General features: G+C 41.0%; 1 protein-coding gene across 1 annotated transcript in view; it reads right to left on the bottom strand.

Moving 5' to 3' along the window:
• LOC143935721 (serine/threonine-protein kinase 4-like) overlaps nt 1-21,477 on the bottom strand; it is a 141,707-nt gene that overhangs the window by 35,242 nt on the left and 84,988 nt on the right. Inside the window, exons 7-9 of the mRNA XM_077459802.1 lie at nt 16,282-16,419; nt 9,116-9,244; nt 3,834-4,029 (exon numbers count right to left, since the gene is read on the bottom strand). Of these exons, the coding sequence (XP_077315928.1) occupies nt 3,834-4,029; nt 9,116-9,244; nt 16,282-16,419 (463 nt within the window). The remainder of the gene's footprint in view (nt 1-3,833; nt 4,030-9,115; nt 9,245-16,281; nt 16,420-21,477) is intronic.

The raw sequence follows: 21,477 nt of genomic DNA, 5'->3' as shown, positions 1-21,477 counted from the left end.
TTAAAACGCTGATTGCCGCCATTATTAGTAAAAGAATAAAAATGCCATAAAACTATCCCCTATTTTGTAAATGCTATAACTTTTGCCCAAACCAATCAATAAACGCTTATTGCCATTTTTTTTACTAAAAATATGTACAAGAATACGTATCGGCCTAAACTGAGGGGAAAAAAAAGTTTTTTTTATATATATTTTTGGGGGATATTTATTATAGCAAAAAATAATGCGTTTTTTTCAAAATAGTTGCAAATTTTTTGTTTATCGTGCAAAAGATAAAAACCACAGAGGTAAACAAATACCACCCAAAAGAAAGTTCTATTTGTGAGAAAAAAAAGGACGTCAATCTTATTTGGGAGCCACGTCGCACGACCGCGCAATTGTCAGTTAAAACGATGCAGTGCCGAAACGCAAAAAGTGCTCTGGTCTTTGGCCAGCCAAATGGTCCGGGGCTTAAGTGGTTAAATATCTTTACTTTTCAAAAAATTGAGACAAAAAATTACAATTGCAAAAAACTCATGCCTCTTCATTGGGAGGATACTACATTGGGTGCAGAGTGAGCTATACCCATACAATGCTTACCAGGAACTAGTGAGAACCAGTTTGGACCCATTCTTAAAGGAGAATTGCACTGTGTGCAAGGCGTGTTTGACTTTGACCCCTTGCAGGGTCTTATAAGGTGGCTGGTTTTACATGTGAACATCAGATGAAGGAGAGAGCTGGGCTGTGAAAGCTATAAGGATATCCATCCCTCTGCACAGATCATCATATATCCCTCAAGGGGAACTGCATGCTTTGACTCTCTGGTTAAACAGGAGTCAAAGCTGGAGGAAAAGCAGGGAAAGAGTGGATAAAGAAAAAATTCCTTAGATTGAAAGGCCTGAATTTTATCTGTGTCTGGTGAGTGTATCCCCATTAGGGGAGCTTCAGTGCTTCACGTGGTGGAATTTGGTGGAAGCTTCAGACAGAGGGCAGCAAGGACTTTCTTACTAAGCCACTTTTTTACCTCTCCTGTTTTTCTGGGACTATATTTATTTAATTGAATTTGAGGGTCCACATTGATTTGTGGACAGAAACAAGCGCTGCTGCAATATTTTAGAGGAAATTTTAGTATATGACCTCTTTTTTTATTGTCTTTCTTAAATTATTTAAAAAAAAAATAGTAGCTGCTACTTTATTTGGAAATTTAATAAGCCTCAAGAGATTCATCCTTAAGGCGCAGAGTGGTGATATTTTAGGGTGCAGTGTATACACCATTTTCTTGCATACAGGTTGGCAAAACTGCTTCCAGAAGGATGACCCTAAACATACAGCCAGAGCTACAATGGAATGGTTTCGATCAAAGCATATCAATGTGTTAGAATTGCCCAGTCAAAGTCCAGACATAAATCCAATTGAGAATCTGTGGCATGACTTGAAAATTGCTGATCACAGACGCTCTCCATCCAATCTGATAGAGTTTGAGCTATTTTGCAAAGAAGAATGGGAAAAAATGTCCCTCTCTGGATGTGCAAAGCTGGTAGAGACATCCCCAAAAACACTTGCAGCTGTAATTGCAGAGAAAGGCGGTTCTACAAAGTATTCACTCAGGGGGGCTGAAAACAAATGCACCCCACACTTCACATATTTATTTGTAAAAAATGTTGAAAACCATTTATCTTTTTCCTTCCACTTCACAATTATGTGCCACTTTGTGTTGGTCTATCACATAAAATCCCAATAAAATACATTTACGTTTTTGGTTATAACATGACAAAATGTGGAAAATATCAAGCGGGGGTGAATACTTTTTCAAGGCACTGAATAATTAAAGTCTTTGCAATTTTGCCTTTAGGGAACATTATTCTGAAATTGTTCAACAATTTTGAGACGCAACTTTTCACAGATTGGTGAACCCCCATCTTTACCTCTGAGACACTCTGACTCTCTAAGATGCTCTTTTTATACCCAAGTATGTTACTGACCTGTTGCCAATTAAACAAAATTAGTTGCAAAGGGTTCTTTCAGCTCTTCCTTTTTAGTACTACTTACTTTACCAGCTTTTTGTTGCCCTGTCCCAACTTTTTATTTTTTTTTAGATGTGTTGCTGCGATCAATTTCAAAATGACCTTATTTTTTTCTTAAAATTGTATATTTTCTCAACCTAAACATTTAACCACTTGCTTACTGGGCACTTAAACCCCCCTCAGTCCCAGACCAATTTTCAGCTTTCAGCGCTGATGCACTTTGAGTGACAATTACGCGGTCATACAACACTGTACCCAAATGAAATTTTTATCATTTTTTTCCCACAAATAGAGCTTTCTTTTGGTGGTATTTAGTTACAGCTCGGAGTTTTATTTTTTGCTAAACAAACAAAAAAAGATGCAAAAAAAAAAAATCATGTTTTAATAGTTTGTTATAAAATTTTGCAAACTGGTCATTTTTCTCCTTCATTGAAGTGCGCTGATTAGGCGGCACTGATAGGCTGCATTGGTGGGCACTGATGGGCTGCATTGGTGGGCACTGATAGGCTGCACCGGTGGGCACTGATAGGCATAGTTAAGGCGGCACCGATGGGCACAGATAAGGCGGCACCGATGGGCACAGATAAGGCGGCACTGATGGGCAAAGATGGGCACAGATAAGATGGCACGGATGGGTGGCACGGATAAGTGGCACGGATGGGTGGCACGGATGGGCACTGATAGGTACCACAGATAGATGGGACTGATGGGCACTGATAGGTGGCACTGATAGGTGGCTCTGATAGGTGGCACTGCTGGGCACTGATGGGCGGCACTGCTGGGCACTGATGGGCGGCACTGCTGGGCACTGATGGGCGGCACTGGGGTGCAGCACCTTTGAGGCAGATTGGGTGGCACTGTGGGTGGCACTGTGGGCACTATGGGCACTGACGGGGGGCACTTACTTTTGCTTTTATTTTACTTCAGGATGGCACTGCGGGAGGCAGGTGGGCACAGGCAGGTGGTCCCTTGTATTGATGGCCGTGATCGGGACTGATGTCCCGATCACGGCCGCCGGTGATCGGCTTTTTTTTTCTCTCCTCGCGCTGTCAGCGCGAGGAGGAATAATAGCCGATTACCGGCTCCGTTCTATCACATGATCAGCTGTCATTGGCTGACAGCTGATCACGTGATAAGGGGTCGGGATCGACCCCTTACACAGATCGGTGATCAGGCGAGTCTCACGGACTCGCCAATCACAGAGCGCGCCGCGCGCGCCCCTCAGGGGGCGCGCAGGCCGCTCGTAACCGGGACGACGTCAATAGACGTAGTCCCGGAAATGTAGGTCCGCGCTAATGCCGTCATTTGGCAATAGCGCGGATCTGAAGTGGTTAATATGTTTTCTAGTTTATATTGTGAATAAAACATGGGTTTATGAGATTTGCAGATCATTGCATTCTGTTTCTATGTAGATTTTACACAGCATCCCAACTGTTTTGGAATCGGGGGTGAATATATTATATATATATATATATTTATTTATTTATTTTTTCAATTGTCAGGTGAGTCGCTCCTCATGTAACTGTGTAAATTGAGGAGAGGTGTCACAGTAGGCTCCTAATTATCCACCAATTCCAATAAAAAGAAGAAAAGGGACACGATCTATAATGCAAAGGTTTGCTGAATATCAATTATTCATTCAGATCGTGAACTGTACAGTTTTGAGCATCCCTGCTCTTCATCAAGTTGTGTGTCAGCTTGATGAAGAGCAGGGATGCTCAAAACTGTACAGTTCACGATTTGTATGGATAATTTATATTCAGTAAACCTTTTGCATTGAAGACCCCTCGTATATATACACACACACACACTTTATAATAGTGAGCTTACGTTTCATAGTGCCAGATTCCTCCTCCTCCTCATCATCCTTGTTTATTAGCATGGTCCCAAGCTGGGTCGTCAGATGTTCATTTTCCACCATTGTGCTAGCAGCTTCTTCATTCATGGTAGAAAACTCCTGCATCGTGCCCATGTCCCTCCTTCGTGCATTGACCATTGTCCCAGAATCTGGTTCATCATCATCATCCTAAAACAAAAAGGCAGTTAGATGCAATGGTAAAAGACTACTATCGCAAGCAGTATTGTAGTCGGGCAACTGTGTGTGGTTTACACTTGTAAGGATAGTGTTCAGTATAGTCACTTCTTTGTATTTCTTGTGCCTTTAATTATATCTTGACCGCATGTACATGCAGACCTATTAAGGGGTCGTTTATACATGCTTTGACCCCTGAAGAGCAATCTACATTCAGATCGTTCTTCACAGAGCCTTTGACAAGTGGCGATGAGGCGCTGTACCTGATTTAACCTCTTAAATGCCCTCTTTGTGGGGCGCTTGCAGAGCAGCCCCATTTACTTCAATGAGTCATGCTCGGCAGTGCTATGCCAACCAAAAGCGACAGGGGGGTTTAAGTGCTGCTACAGCCAGGAAGCAAAGCATCACAGCCACAGCATGTGTATACTATACCCGCTGCAGCTAAAGGGGGAATGGGTGGGGGGTGGTCAAAACATTGCTCAATCGTCTAGTTTAATCACCCCTCCTCCACTAGTGTGAATGAGCCCTAAAAGTCAGAGGAACAGGGATTGGTAAAAGATATAAAATAGTCAGGGTCAGCTTGTATCCGCAATGTTATAATCTTCTTGTTTAATTCAGTGGAGGCGAGATCATCTGGTAGGGGGAGATCAGGATATATTTATCCCCAGCAAACCCACTAGCATGCATATCGGAAGGCTCTTTCACCATCTACAATATCCTCATGGCTATTCCAATACATATATAATAGTGTCTTTAGACACTTGTAAGGCCTTTGACAGTGTAGAATGGCCATACTTTGTATTCTACACCTCAACGGCTTTGGTCCACGAAAAATTAGCTGGATCAAGCTCCTTTATACAGACCCAGTGGCAAGGGTCCTTTTGAACAACTCTTTCTTTACCTCTTTCTCCATCTACCATTAAAAAAGACAGGGGTGTCCACTGTTCCCTTTATTGTTCAAGATATCAAACCTCTAGCAATCTGTATATATTCCATGGCTGGCATAGAGAGCTTGACTCTTGGTACCCTGAAGGAATATATCACTGTAAACAGAGGATAGCTTGGGATATCTGGCTGACCCTGACCGCTCCTTTGACTGTCTATTGCAAATAGTAGAACATTTGGAAACTATTCTGGTTTTCATGTTAATTGGGAAAAGTCTTATTCCAAAAGATGAACCTGCTACCCAAATAAGTTCACCCAAACTCTAAACTCCTTTATATGCATGGGACTATACTAGAACACTACTACTACTACTATACTACTAGAACAGCACATTACATGTATTTCCATTTAAATCTCATTGGCAGGGTTAATATTAAAGTGGTTGTAAACCCTTACAAACCACTTTGACCTACAGGTAAGCCTAGATTAAGGCTTACCTGTAGGTCCAAGAAATATCTCCCAAACCTATACGGTTTAGGAGATATTTGCCCAAAGACGCACTGAGCGGGGCATCGTCGATGACGACAATGCCGCGCAATGCCGCGCGTGTCGGCTCCCGTGCGCATGCGCGGGAGTGACATCATCGCTGCTCCCGCGAATCACAGCGCCGGAGCAGCGAGACCCACGGAGACCCACCAAGAAGATGGACGCTTGGAACTACAGGGGACAGCGGTGACTTCGCTGGCTCCTGTGTCAGGTAAGTGACACATAATGGACTACTATGCGATGCATAGTAGTCCATTATGCTTTGCCTTTGCAGGGAATGAAAGAGGAAGTAAACTCATCAGGGTTTACTTCCTCTTTAAAATGATCTTCTTATCTAAATTGTTATACACCAATCAGCTGTAATTGACCACTTAAAAATTAAGTGAATAACACTGATTATTTTGGTAGAATGGCATCTGAAAGTTGGTGGGATATAGTTGATGTGTTGAAAGCAGAAAAAAAGGAGCATTTCAGTTAATTGTGTATGGGGCTGCAGAGCTACAGACTGGTCAGGGTGCCCATGCTTACCCTTGTCCTCAGCCAAATACCCTTAAAATGGGCATGTGAGCATCAGAGCTGGACCATGGAGCAATGGAAGGTGGGCTGGTCTTACGAATCACGTTTTCTTTTAAACCATGCTGGGTGCGTGTGTGTTGCTTACCTGGGGAAGAGATGGCACCAGGATGCACTATGAGAAGAAGGCAAGCCAGCAGAGACAATGTGATGCTTTGGGCAATGTCCTGCTGGGAAACCTTGGCCTTGCCATGTGGATGTTACTTGACAAAAATCACCTACTTAAACATTGTTGCTGACCAAGTACACACCTTAATGGAAAAGGTATTCCCTAATGGCAGTGGCCTCTGTCAGCATGATACTATGCCCTGAAACAGTTCAAGAATGATTTGAGGAACACAACATCGAGACTGAGGTTTTGACTTGGCCAAATTTTCCAGATCCAAATTCTCCAGATATCAAATCAATCGAGAATTTGTAGGATGTGCTGAAAACTCAGGTCTGATCCATGAAGGCCTCACCTCGCAAGGTTCTGATACTTACGGCTTGGTGCCAGATACCACAGCATGCCTTAAGAGGTTTAGTGGTGTCCATGCCTTGAGGGATCGGGCTATTTTGGCAGCCCTGATCCCTCAAAAGGGGCTATTTCAGTGACAAAAGGGGACCTACTTAGTATTAGGTGGATGGTCATCATTTTATTGCTGATTAGTGTATATCCTAGCCAATACCGCTTGCAAAACAACTGTTCACACTTTTAAAGAAAATCAATACCATTTGCTTTACCTTTCAATGGCAGAAATATAACCCCAGGATTGCTTTAGAAATACTTAAATTACCCATGCACACAGCAGGATTAGCCTTCCCAGACTTCTTTGTCAGAACTTCCGTCTATCCCAGCCAAATCATTTTTACTCCTCACGAGAATTTAAGTCCAATTACAATTGTAGTTCCACTATTATCAATTTCACCATGCAATCTGAATACAGTTTGGAACTCATAATGACTCTACTGTATACTTTTCAACAACTTCTGAGAAGACTAGATACCACAAAGTTAGCCTCTACTTACTACTCAACCTTAACACTAGAGTCAGAAATCATCAGGCTCAACTTAAGTGGTCTTTGCCTGTCTTTCAGGCAAGACCAAGACTGTTTGGAGTTGGAAGATACATACAAGGTTTCAGGGATGTCCTCCAGGAGCAGAGTGAGACAACTAAATAGTTTCATCACGTCTGCTGTACACCCGCTAGACTTTATAAAATAAGTCTGCACTCCTCTACAGTATGCTTTTGGCGGTGCAGTGAAATTTCTGATTCTTTCACCGTTTCTGGAACGGTCATAAAGTCCAAGTCAATAACTTTATATCCACAGCCCCGGGACTTCTCAACATTTCGCATCCTAATAACTGACTGTTATTGCATATACTTTACTTTTATGCTAGGAAAAAAATTCCTAACTTGGAAAGGATCCTCCCCTTCCACTATTAAACACTTGCCCTCTGGAAGATTTATGCCCTCCTCTTTAATACCAGGCTATTTTTTGTGATACGGCACTGCGTTACCTTAACTGGCAACACTGTACCCAAATAAAATGTATGCATTTTTTTTCCCCACAAATAGAGCTTTCATTTGGTGGTATTTTATCATCTATTTTTTTGCGCTATAAAGAAGAAAAGAGCGACAATTTAACAAAAAAAATAAAAAAACATCTTTTGCTTTCTTCTATAAAACACATTCAATAAAAAAATTTAAAAAAATGAATTTCTTCATCAATTTAGGCCAATATGTCTGCTACATATTTTTGGTAGTAAAAAAACAGAATAAGCGTATATTGATTGGTTTGCGCAAACGTTATACTGTCTACAAACTATGGGATATAATTACATTTTTTTATTCATTTTTACTAGTTATAGCGCAATCTGTGATTTATAACGGGACTGCGATATTGCAGTAGACAAATCGGACACTAACTGACACAGTGCTAAAAATCATGCAGTCACTGTACTAATGACATTGGCTGGGAAGGGGTTAACATCAGGGGTGATCAAAGGGTTAACAGTGTTTTCTTACTGTGTGGGTGGTGCTTTTACTAGGGGAAGGCATTGCAGGAACACAGGACTGACAGAACAGCGATCTGCCCTGTTTACATAGCAGACCGTCATTCTCCCTCTGTACCCTTTGTGTATAAATCACAGTGGAAGTGGGCCGCCAGCAGTGTTCATGCGTGCCACAGACCCAGATCATGTACTAGAGATGTGATCCAGTGCAGGCGTGCCACTTTGTCGCTGTATATGTCAGTTATATACGGTCAGCAAGTGGTTAACACCTGGGGAAAAAAACGGATAAATTATATTCTATAACTGTATACACTTACAAACTCAGAAACAAGCCCACAGATCTTTGAAAAAATATGGGATACAAAGCTCACATATATTCATATACTTGCTACTCTAGATCAAGGGGCTATGAATAATAATAATAATAATAATACATATGTTATGTGCTTTTAAGAATTGCTATTGTGACTTTTTTGTACTTGTCCTGAGATAGTTATAGTAATTCTGTATAATGAGTTATGAGAGACTGTTAAAACGTTTTTAAACCTGACATGAAATGTATGTACAAAGCATATGCATCTATAGTGTGTACTTGTCTCAATAAACAGTGCTAAATGTTATTTCTGTCTTCTGCTAAATCACTTCTGGCAAGTTTTCCTGACACCAAGAGAAAAAAGGTGACAGGGGAGGGATCTCCAACTGATTGACAGCCTCAGCTCTGTTCCTGTGTGCTGTTTGAAGAAGGGTGTGTCCTTTCCTTCCAATCAGCTCTCAGAGCCCTCCTCACCGAGCTCTGCATAGTTTAACTTCAACTCTCCGACCACTTTTTTTTGACAGCTCAGACAAGCTTTAAATTCTAGACTTTGAATGGATATAGAGAAGAGAAGACTGCAAATAGATAGATGCAACTTATGCAGGATGATTTGTTTCATCTCTGTGTATCACCTGAGGCCAGTCAAATCCACTTGGTATATGGAGGGTTTACAGCCACTTTAGTGTTGTGTATGCTATTGTACTCTGTACCCTGCTTTATGGACTAGAAAATCAATAAAAACATATCTTTAAAAAATCAAATACCAACCGCATTTTCTTCGTCTTCAGGTTCCACTTCACGCTGCTGGAGTTCGCTCCGTTTGATCTGTGCCTCCATGGCTTCATTTATTAAATGTCGTAAGATAGCTGCTCCTTTGGTTGTTTTCACAAATGGGTGCTAAGTCATAGAAATTTCAATATGCATTAGATATTTTGAAAGCTATAGTGTATAGCACACAATGTACAATATTCGAAACTGATGAGAAAATTAGATCAATGAGAAGGTACAAAGATAGACATAAGTTCCCATAGGCAAAGTGCTATATACATTTTGCAACTGGTAAGTTCTTCGAAAATCTCCATTCCTTGACCCATACCTCCATGCTTCAGACTACTTCATTTTGGATTCCCCTTGCTTGCTACTTTTGTTCGTGGACTAAGCCAATAAATGTAGATATAATTGTGCACAAAGTTTTTAATCCGTTTATTTACCTTTTTTGTATCACACATAATTTTAAAGAGTACATAGACCTGATGGCATCAGCTCCTGCCCCAGAGGAATGCATCATCTAATGTCCTTCCTAGAGTTATACAAAACACACATAAATACTGGGTTGAGTTTCATCAGAAACCCAACACAATATTTTGTGAGGAATCCATATTAACATATGTGGAAATAGCACCACTTCCAGCCTGAGGTTGAGTTCCTCGGTGGCCACAAAACGTACTGTAGCTCTGTTTCATGGTGGTAAATGAATGGCTAGCCTATAGCTTCTTCTTATGGTATGCCAGTAACATTTCTACATATGGACCCTGCAATTTGATGGTTCCATCTGTCAGTCTACTGTTGCCCTCGGGAACTCATAGTCTATGGCTGTAACATTCGCACTGGACTACAGAAGTATTTTGGAAGCCCATTATCAACACAAAATCCATGGGAAACCATAGAAATATAAATAAATCCAGGATTTCAGCATTAGAAGGCAGGATTTGCAAACACTTGGCTACATGCCACTATACTAAAAGCAAGAGAATACAATACAGTATCAGATAATTAATAATGTAATGTCCCAGTCTTAATTCGTAGGGTTCTGTATTGAGTTGGCCCACCCTTTGTAGCTATAACAGCTTCAACTCTTCTGGGAAGGCTGTCCACAAGGGTTAGGAGTGTGTCTATGGGAATGTTTGACCATTCTTCCAGAAGAGCATTTGTGAGGTCAGGTACTGATATTGGGTGAGAAGGCCTGGCTCGCAGTCTCCACTATAATTCATCCTAAAGGTGTTCTATCAGGTTGAGGTCAGGAATCTGTGCAGGCCAGTCAAGTTCCTCCACACCAAACTCGTCCATCCATGTCTTTATGGACCTTGCTTTGGGCACTGGTGCACAGTCATGTTGGAACAGGAAGGGGCCATCCCCAAAATGTTCCCACAAAGTTGGGAGCATGAAATTGTCCAAAATGTCTCGGTATGCTGACGTCTTAAGAGTTCACTTCATTGGAACTAAGGGGCCAAGCCCAACCCCTGAAAAACAACCCCACACCATAATCACCCCTCCACCAAATTATTTGTAGGGATGGCCCAATACTTTTGGCAATATAGTGTGGATGAGCGAGTTTGGGGTGGAGGAACTTCACTGGCCCGCACCTGCCCTCGACCCAATAGAACACTTTTGGGATGAATTAGATCAGAGACTGCGAGCCGGGCCTTCTCGTCCAACATCAGTGCCTGACCTCACAAATGTTCTTCTGAAAGAATGGTCAAACATTCCCATAGACACACTCCTAAAACTTTCCAGAAGAGCCTTTCCAGAAGAGTTGAAGCTATTGTAGCTGCAAAGGGTGGGCCAACTCAATAATGAACCCTATGGACTAAGACTGGGATACTGTTAAAGTTCATATGTGTGTAAGGCAGGCGCCCCAATACTTTTTGTAATATAGTGTGTATATATATATATATATATATATATATATATATATATATTTGTAAATAAATCTACAAATTGTACACAGTTGTATAAATTAAAACAAGAAAATGTTTTTTGCTTTTATGTTTGCAGCAATAACTGCTAATAAAATCATATCCATTTGTCAATAGCTTGGACATTCCTGGAAATAACTTCCAATTTATGAATAAAAATGCTTTATTATGACCTTCAAAGAGCAGCTGTTCCATCCCATGGAAACAGATTTATCAAAAGATTTCTGTTAGGGTGATGAAAGCTTATTTTTTTTATAGATTTAATGTGACAATTCAAGTTTTCCAGGAGATAAAACTAGAGTAAGGCTTCATTTACACTACAACTCCTAAACTTGAGTTTAGGCGCTATTGGCGTTTTTCGCCAAAGCTCTTAAATGCCACTCCATGGTAAAACCGCTTTAAAATTGCGGCAAGATTTTTCCCCGTTTTGCACTTTCCCGCAGCCGTGGTACATAATGGCCTAGTGTACATGAAGACTAATAAAGGAGAAGAGACCCAGAAGGAGAAGCGTTCTAAACACTGAGGTATGAAGACAAGGGATGGCTTCACCATCAAGTATGCTTGGTTACCAGAGGATATTGTACAATTCTGTACCATATCCACATATTTTCTCTTTGATTTTTAATATTTCGTTGAATATACATTTTTTCCTTACACTTTCACCTGCAGTAGTGCTAAAAAATAAAAAAAATAAAAAACGTAACTTTGGAGTGACCAGTGAGTTGATATATAAAGCACTCGCCAATAGTGGCCAACTTTGAGTCGGAAAACTCTTAGCCCTTGTACACACGGTCGGAGAATCCTTCGGAATGTGTCCTATCGGACCGTGTTGTCGGATAATCCGACTGTGTGTGGTATGCATCGGACTGTTTCCGTCGGACCAAATTTTCCAACTTGTTGGAAATATTTTCCGACAAACTGGTCCGATAAGACATACTCCGATCATGTGTAGAGAATTCCGATCGGACAAAGTGCCACGCATGCTCAGATCAAATTCCTACATCAAAGCTATTGGCTACTAGCCTGAACGTAGTCCCATCGTAACGAAATTACGTCATCATGTTCTGAAAGATCGGATTTTTCGACAACTTTGTCCGACTGTGTGTATGCAACAGTTTCGGACACAATCCGACGGACAAAATCCGACGGATTTGGTTGGCAGAATGTCCGACCGTGTGTACGGGGGCTAAAACTATACATCACTCGATCCTCTCTTCATTTTATTTTCTCAATTACATTTAGCTTTTTCAACAGGTAAATAACTGAACTGTCCATATTGACATAAATACTCTTCCTACAACGTAAATGCTCAAAAAACATACATTGCCCCAATATATTCAATGGGTTAACAACCCTTCCATTTAATAATGGATAATGTTAGCCTGGCCACACATTACACTTCTATTTATTTTGCATTTATTATGTGTTGAATTTGGCAGAAGGCATGTCAAGTGTCTATGAATAATTGAATGAAATATTAACAGAACACACTATTCCCAACATGTCATGGCCTAGATTTCCCGAAGTCACGTCTTCTTCCAGACTGTAGAGAACCATGAGCGGTTTATCGTGTCAGAAGAGAAAAGCTGAGGATTCCGCCCTGGTTATGGAGGGAAATCCTCTTCTGGAGGAGATTCCGAAGACTGAAACATCTCATCCTGAGCTATACATGAAATTAATTGGCAACATAGCTTCCCCAATGCCTCTCATTATCCAAACTGTTGAAGATGCAATACACGTGGGAAATAAAAGACTTTCTAACGTGCAAGGCAGGGTTGGGTATACTTAAAGCGCATGTAAGGCAAAAAAATTAAATGGTACATTTCTGCAATACATGCACATTCCCCCATGTTTTTTCCCTTTAAAAATGCTGCCAGTCCAGATTTTTTTTTTTTGCATATGTCCATACCCTATACTGGTGATTACGATTGTACTGGTGTATATCACAGCAGTTACTTACTCTGGGCATTGTACACTACAACAGAACGCGATTGGCATTCTGGTATATACATCGCAAACTACTTTCCTGTGTGATGGGGATTATGTCAAGTGGGGTTGAGCTTGGGCATGTTCGGATCTTAGTCTAAACCCACCTGATCAAGCCGCTACCTGTACTAAGATATGTGGGAAAGGCATTCCTCTTCCCCCAGCTGCACATTTACATACCCCTTGTATGCTTGTGGCTACAAGATGGGGGGGGGGGGGGGGGATGCTTTGGCCACAGATAATTGGCTCAGTACAGGTGACAGGTTCCCAGCAGGCTCACCCAGGTAAGTTCAGACTAGGATCCAAACATCCCTAATGGCAAGTATAAATACACATTTATTTCAGCAAATTCTGAGATCTGACCCCAGATTTCATATTTAAGAGGTCCTGTCGTGCTTTTTTCTATTACCAGGGATGTTTATATCCCTTGTAATAGGAATAAAAGCGACAATTTAAAAAAAAAAAAAAAAAAAAAAAAAAAAACAGGAAAAAATTAATCCAAAAAAAAAATTAAATGTGCCCCGTCCCGCCAAGCTCGTGTGCAAAGGTGAATGCATACGTGAGTAGCGCCCGCATATGAAAACGGTGTTCAAGCTACACATGTGAGGTATCGCCATGATCGGTATAGCGAGAGCAATAATTCTAGCCCTAGACCACCTCTGTAACTCAAAACAGGTAACCTGTAGAATTTTTTTAAATGGATGTAAACCCATCGATTTAAACAGTTAAAAAAAAAAAGGCATGCCGGGAATGCTAACTGCACATTGGCTGTGCTCTCAGCCAAACTATCAAACCATCCAATGGCTGGTGTCATAACGAATCACATGTGCAGCACCATAGCAGTTGAAGATTAAACAGAGACAAAGATGGCAGCTTCCTTGGCTGAAAACGATAGGGGTGTTTACTTCCACTTTAAACGTCGCCTATGGAGATGTTTAAGGGTAAAAGCTTGTCACCATTCCACGAGCGGGCGCAATTTTGAAGCCTGAAATGTTGGGTATCAATTTACTCAGCGTAACATTCACGTTCACAATATAAAAAAAATTGGGCTAACTTTACTGTTGTCTTATTTTTTAATTACATCTTTTATTTTTTTTCCAAAAAAAGTGCGCTTGTAAGATAGCTGCGCAAATACATTGTGACAGAAAGTATTTTATTCTCTAGAGTGTTAGGAAAAAAAATGTATAATATTTGCGGGTTTTAAGTAATTTTCTAGCAAAGAAAATGTTTTTAACTGTAAACAAATCTCAAAAAGAGGCTCAGTCCTTAAGTGGTTAATGGTTATGTAATGTATATTTATTTTGCTTATCATTTTTTGTTCTCTGTTGCTATCTTTGTAAGGTGACCTTGGGTGTTCTGAAAGGCGCCTATAAATAAAATTTATTATTATTATAATTTAATAGTCTGTCTATGAAACTGCAGGGATTTGGCAAACCTGCAGCATCACAAGGACCACATTTTTTAATCTACAGTTGTTATAGGCCACGTCTCAACCCAGGTTAACAAACACTGAACTATACTGTTGTTATATATTGTGATACATCAGTAACATGTGAACTTGTAAAGTTATTGGGAGGGCAGATGTGATGGGTTAGTACCTGTTGTTTTTAAAGACTCCACACGAACTGACCCAAATGGCTAAATTTAAGTCAATGAATATAGAACCCGATGCGAAGGACCTTTAATCAACATCCACATGCAACAAGTTGGTGTGAAAAGTCTTTGTTGGTGCAGACATTTTACCTTTGTTCGAAAAATGCAACAAAATTTATGACCACACATTTGGTGTAAATAAGTCCCTTAAAAGGAGCAGAGTTCAGCGCTGATCATACATTATGCAATCTCCTTTGGATGTCCCATCAACTATGTAGTACAAAGGCATGCATTACTTCATACAAAACACTGGCATTACATTGTCCTACACAGTTTGGGCAAATTGGACAGGTACAATCAGAATGTATAGTCCAGTGGTTGCCAGATGTGGGCCTTAGTTTCTCTATATCTGGCCCACAGGGTACTATTCCTAATGTTGGCATCAACAATGAGGCACCATTCCTTCCACTGACACCAGCAGTGGTGCATTTTTCACCAATGATGGGGCATTATTCCTCCCGCTGGTAGCAATGATGATGTTGAACTATTCCTCCCACTGACATCAATCATGGGGCACTATTTCTTCCACAGACACCAATGATGGGGCACTAATACTCCCACTGATGCCAACAACGGAGCATCCACTGAGACCAATGATAAGACCTTATTCCTCCTCCTACTGACCACAGGTGGCATGTATTTTTTTTTTTTTTTACTCCCACTGACCACCAAGCCTGAGTACTTGCTTGAATCCACTGACACTGTGGCCTCTGGCCACACAGTTTGGCCACCTAAAGTGTGAAGGACAGTAAACTGGTCCTTTGGAAATTTTGGAAAACCCTGGTCTAGTGTATGACCAGTTTTACACCTAAGGTGATTATGTAAGCACATAAAGACAGATTTTGTGAAGAAATGCAATGAGCCTCTGAACTGGAACTTCTAAAAGAGCTTCTCTGAACATGAACTGGAACTTCTAAAAGAGCTTCTCTGAACATGAACTGGAACTTCTAAACGAGCTTCTCTGAACATGAACTGTAACTTCGAAAAGAGCTTCTCTGAACATGAACTGGAACTTCTAAACGAGCTTCTCTGAACATGAACTGGAACTTCTAAAAGAGCTTCTCTGAACATGAACTGGAACTTCTAAAAGAGCTTCTCTGAACATGAACTGTAACTTCGAAAAGAGCTTCTCTGAACATGAACTGGAACTTCTAAACGAGCTTCTCTGAACATGAACTGGAACTTCTAAAAGAGCTTCTCTGAACATGAACTGTAACTTCTAAAAGAGCTTCTCTGAACATGAACTGTAACTTCGAAAAGAGCTTCTCTGAACATGAACTGGAACTTCTAAACGAGCTTCTCTGAACATGAACTGTAACTTCGAAAAGAGCTTCTCTGAACATGAACTGGAACTTCTAAACGAGCTTCTCTGAACATGAACTGGAACTTCTAAAAGAGCTTCTCTGAACATGAACTGGAACTTCTAAAAGAGCTTCTCTGAACATGAACTGTAACTTCGAAAAGAGCTTTTCTGAACATTTTCACTACACTTATATTAGTTATCACTCCTACAGGTGATTAGTAGGACTAAACTACAAAGCCGTGTCTCATCTAGCAAACTAACTAATTCTCTTATAATAAGACTACAAAGATTGTTACCTGTAGAAGTTCAGTCGCACTGGCTCTTTGCTCAGGGTTCTTGACTAAACACTGGTTAATAAAATCTATGAATTGCTTTGACCAAAGCTCTGGTTTCCGTAGCGTCGGTGGAGGGTTTGATGGGATCATGAAAATTGCCTTTGAGGAGAGATAAGAAGAATAGTTTTAGAGCAACAAGCGCACACTGTTAAAACTAAACTTTAGTTAAAAACAAAGCAAATTAATAGCCTATTAAAAGAGAACATGGAAAAAAGCAGCTTTTACTGTAATATTGATTGATGGAAATCTGGAGCTACCACAATATGTACTTATCTGGCATAAGACCTCCTAGGTTAATTGGGTTGAATTATCACCAGCATCATTCGACCCCCTTCTTTTGAGCCCAGGTCGTCATGGGCCTGTGGCTGGTTAGAGCAGCAGAAACAGCTCAGAAACCGTGATAGGCTCATCTCTCTGTCACTCTGCGTTCTGCCCCTATCAGCATGCTCGTCAGCACATAAACTGAGTGGCTTCTTGTACTGCTTTTTACTCTCACATTCTCAGCTTTGCTATGGACGGAACTGCAATAGGCTGATACTAGCTCAGATTCAGGTACTTGCAACAATTACATTTAAAATACAGTGCTCTGAAAAAGTATTTACCCCTACCTGATGTTTTAATTTTGCATATTTGTCAGGGTTAAATGATTTAGACGATCAAACTAATTTTAATATTACACACAGATAACCCGAGTTAAGACAAAACACAGTTTTTAAATGACGATTTCATTTATTAAGGAAAAACACTGGCCCTATGTGTAAAAGTAATTGCCCCCTAAACCTAATTACTGGTTGTGCCACCCTTGGCAGCAACAACTGCAATCAAGCGTTTGTGATAACTGGCAATAAGTCTTTCACATCTCTGTAGAAGAATTTCAGCCCACTCTTCTTTGCAGAATTGTTTTAATTCAATCACATTGGAGGGTTTTCGAGCATGACCAGCCTTTTTAAGGTTACGCCACAGCAGCTCAATCTAATTTAAGTCCGAACTTTGACTAGGCCACCCCAAAACCTTAATTTGGTCTTTTTTGAGCCATTCAGAGGTGGACTTCCTGCTGCATAACCCAAGTGCGCTTGAGCTTAAGGTCACAAACTGATGGTCAGACATTCTCCTTCAGGATTTTCTGGTAGAACTCAGAATTCATGGTTCCCACAATTATGGCAAGTCATCCAGGTCCTGAAGCTGCAAAACAGCACCAGACCATCATACTACCACTACACGTTTGACTGTTGGTATGATGTTCTTTTTATGAAATGCTGTGTTTTACGGTAGATGTAACAGGACACACATCTTCCAAAAAGTTCAACTTTTGTCTCATCAGTCCACAGAAAATTTGCCCAAATGTCTTGGGGATAATGAAGATTTTTTGGCAAAAGTGAGACAAGCCTTTGTGTTCTTTTTTGGTCAACAGTGGCTTTCGCCTTGGAACTCTCCCATGGATGCCATTTTTGCCCAGTCTCTTTCTTATTGTTGAATCATGAACACTGACCTTAAAGTGGAGTTGCACCCCTTTAAATGGCTGTTGCTAGGAGGTCCCTCGTAGTTTGCCTCCTTCAGTACCTGGGCTCGTGACATCCCTTCCCCTCGGCGCAGGAAGGGCTTAGCTCTGCCCCCTCCCTCTTGTCAATCATCTGGGACACGTGACAGGTCCCAGATGATTGCGTTGCGCAAGCGCAGTGGGTGCCCGGCTGTGAAGCCACAGCCGGGCGCCCACAGTTGCAATGCCAGCGCCACCGAACAGAGGGTAAGATGAGTGGGACTTCGATCCCCCGCATCGCTGGACCCTGGGACAGGTAAGTGTCCGATTATTAAAAGTGTGCAGCTGCGGTAGTTGTAGCTGCTGACTTTAAATTTTTTTTTTTAAATGGCAACACCACTTTAACTGAGGTTCTTTAGATGTTGTTCTGGGTTCTTTTATGACCTCCTGGATAAGTTGTTGTTGTGCTCTTGGAGTCATTTTGGTAGGCCGGCCAATTGCTTTTTCACATAGGCAGATTGGATAACTCCCTTACTAAATGAAATCCTCCTTTACAAACTGCATTTTGGATTTACTCGGGTTATCTTTGGGTAGTATTAAAATTTGTTTGATGATTCGAATCATTTAATTGTGACAAATATGCACAAACATCAGGAGAGGGGCAAATACTTTTTCACAGCACTGTATATATATATTCAGTGATGTATTACTATATGCAGGGCTGTATTAATTTGCTTCTTTTTCTATATAGAGTTTAGCTTTAATCAATTGTTGCTTGTTCATGCACTCAATGCTACAATTCCAGATAGTATGTGTAATCGTAGTATTTAGTAATTTCACCAGTTTTTTTATTTTACTTGGCTTTTATTAATTTTTTTCCCTTTGCATCTCCATGCAAAACAACTTATACAGCAAGGGTGACAGTAATTGGGACAAATAATAAAGCTGGCCATACACCAGCAGAATTTCATTTGAATGTTCGTATGGGAGTTCAGAAAAATCATTAATGAAAGCATTCGATCTAGCCATCACTAATACCTCTTCCACACTGGGGCGCTTTTCAGGCGTTTTGGCGCTAAAAATAGCACCTGTAAAGCGTCTTTCATGGCTCCACAGTGTGAAAGCCTGAGTGCTTTCAAAATAAGCCGGTGCGCTTGCAGGATGGGAAAAAAATCTTTGGGGAGGTGAAGGAGCGATGTATACATCACTCCCAAACCGCCCTGCCCATTGAAACGCACCCCCGCCCCTCTGTGTAAATAGCCAACTAGTTTAGTCTGAAAGCCCTTAAAATATTAGTCTACGCTAGCTACTTGAATGAAATCCCATATGTATTGAACAGGTTTGTTTTGTGCCTAGAACATGTATATTATAATGTGTACAACAGTAATATATTATAATATAATAATATTATTATGTAAAACCACATTCACAATTAGAATTTGGTTCATTTCAGTAAAATTTTCCATCCTGCTCCTTCAAATTTTTTCGTTGATTTGACCCCACTAAAAAAAAAGTTTGAAAATCTAAGAACGTTCAGAAAACAAACATTTTCAAACTTAATTCTACTGGTGTATGGCCAGCCTAAAATGTCATTAAATCTGGTTTAAGATAAGTATTCAAGTATGTGTTCAACAAAATCTCGACTATTGCTCTCCTACAAAGTGTTTCTGCTGCTTTGATCTGACCTTCTGTTAGAGGGTGGCTATGTTCATTCTCCATGGTCCCATTGTATGTAGGAACATAGCTACCCCCTCTTGGTCGCAGATGGACTAGGGCAGTGATGGCGAACCTTGGCACCCCAGATGTTTTGGAACTACATTTCCCATGATGCTCATGCACACTGCAGTGTAGTGGAGCATCATGGGAAATGTAGTTCCAAAACATCTGGAGTGCCAAGGTTCGCCATCACTGGACTAGGGACTATGGTATTTGTAATGTGCATAGCACAGTGCACATGACTGCAACCACTGTACACTGCTCCTTCCAAAGAGGCGGAAGCAAAGGTGTAAAGGAGAGGTTTGAGAGCTTACAGAGGACATTAAAAAGGAGACACAAAAACACATTAAGAAAATAAATTCATGAAAAAAAGAGATTACATGGCCATTAAGCAGTGGATGTGTATGGATTATATTTGGAGAAGGATACCATTTAGTGTCACCTAACACCAACAAGAGTGCTTGAGCAGTTGAAGCTACTGATTTTCTCATTTTAATTGTAGCTCAAAAGGTGGCCACTCTCATAAAGTGTATACTTTCTCAATAACTAGGGCAGTGGGTCATGCTGGGGTAAGTAGTTCTAAGACATCCAAAAAACATTAGGTAGGAGGCAAATTGAAGCTATAACAATATGTGGTACTGCCCAATCCTCTTCTTGGTTACATTCTAAGCCTGGAAGATACTTCAGCCTCCCATCCAACCCATACATACACTGCACCTCATCACTGTATGTATCCAGCTTTTAAGCACAGTGGTCACTGGAGGGGGTACTGCATCCCAACATAGCGACAAAGACAGGCTTATCATATGAGGTCTGATGCCGCGCACACACGACCGGACTTTTCGGCAGACTAGGTCCGAAAGGTCTTCCCGACGGACTTTTGGCGGAGTTCCAACACACTTTCCGAACCAACGGACGTGGCCACACACAAACGGACTAAGTCTGTTCCTTTTGAACGGGATGGCGTATGACGGGACAAAAAAGGAAGTTCAATAGCCAGTAGCCAGGAGCTTCCCTTTTCAACGTATTTGGTCCGTCGGACCAGCATACATACGAATGGGTCGGACAGATTTGAAACATGTTCTATTTCTAGGTCTGTCTGATTTATTTATTTTTTTTAGATGAAAAACGTTCAGATTAGCCCACACACGATCGGATTGTGTGACGGACGGATTCCGTCGGACCTACTCTGCCGGAAAGTCCGGTCGTGTGTACGCAGCATTAGTTTCACCCATTTTAAATTACTGACAAATGCAGTTTTCCACGAGTCCTACTTTTACTTGAATAATAATCAAGTGTCCATGAAAGTGACTGGTATTCACCAAGTGTAAAATATGTGGTAAGAAAGTATTTTTCCACAACTGAAAGTCACTCTAATATCTGGACATAATGAACCTACTTGTGGTCTAGCACACTCAAAGCAGTTTTGGACAGGGCATATGGCCTTGGCCAATTTGAAGTTCCTATAGAAAAAAAAAAGTGGCTAGTATTTTCCAAAAGGTGGAGACCACTGAGCACACAAATATATACTTTTGAATGACATTAGAAATGGATAACCTTCCTTTATCGGTGTTCAAATTCTTTTAGTCTTAATTATTTATAGATCTTTGCCTGGTTCTTGGGCTAGAGTCCGTGGGAGATGCATTTTGCGTTTCTCCTCTCTTATCTATCCTCTTGTCCTGGTCCTTGGGCTCAAGTCCATGTGGGATGCCTTTTGTGTCTCTCTTCTCCTCTATCTATCCCTTCTTCCTCTGGTTTCCACCTTCTTTTCCTTCACCCCCTCCCCAATCCCTCTTCTCCTTGCCTCTCTTACACCTCCTCTCTTTTTTTTTTGGACTTATCTCCTTTAACCAGAGAATTAGGTCACTTAAGCGGGGGGGGGGTCCAGAGGTAGAGATAGTCAGCACGGAACATGGAAAATATTGGGGGACATTAGTGGTAGGTTGACTAAAGCACATATACCC

The sequence above is a fragment of the Lithobates pipiens genome, unplaced genomic scaffold (genome assembly GCF_037356315.1).
Source record: "Lithobates pipiens isolate NorthernLeopardFrog02 unplaced genomic scaffold, aLitPip1_a1.2 Scaffold_28, whole genome shotgun sequence".
Lineage (NCBI taxonomy): Eukaryota > Metazoa > Chordata > Amphibia > Anura > Ranidae > Lithobates > Lithobates pipiens.
This window is presented reverse-complemented; position numbering and strand designations above follow the sequence as displayed.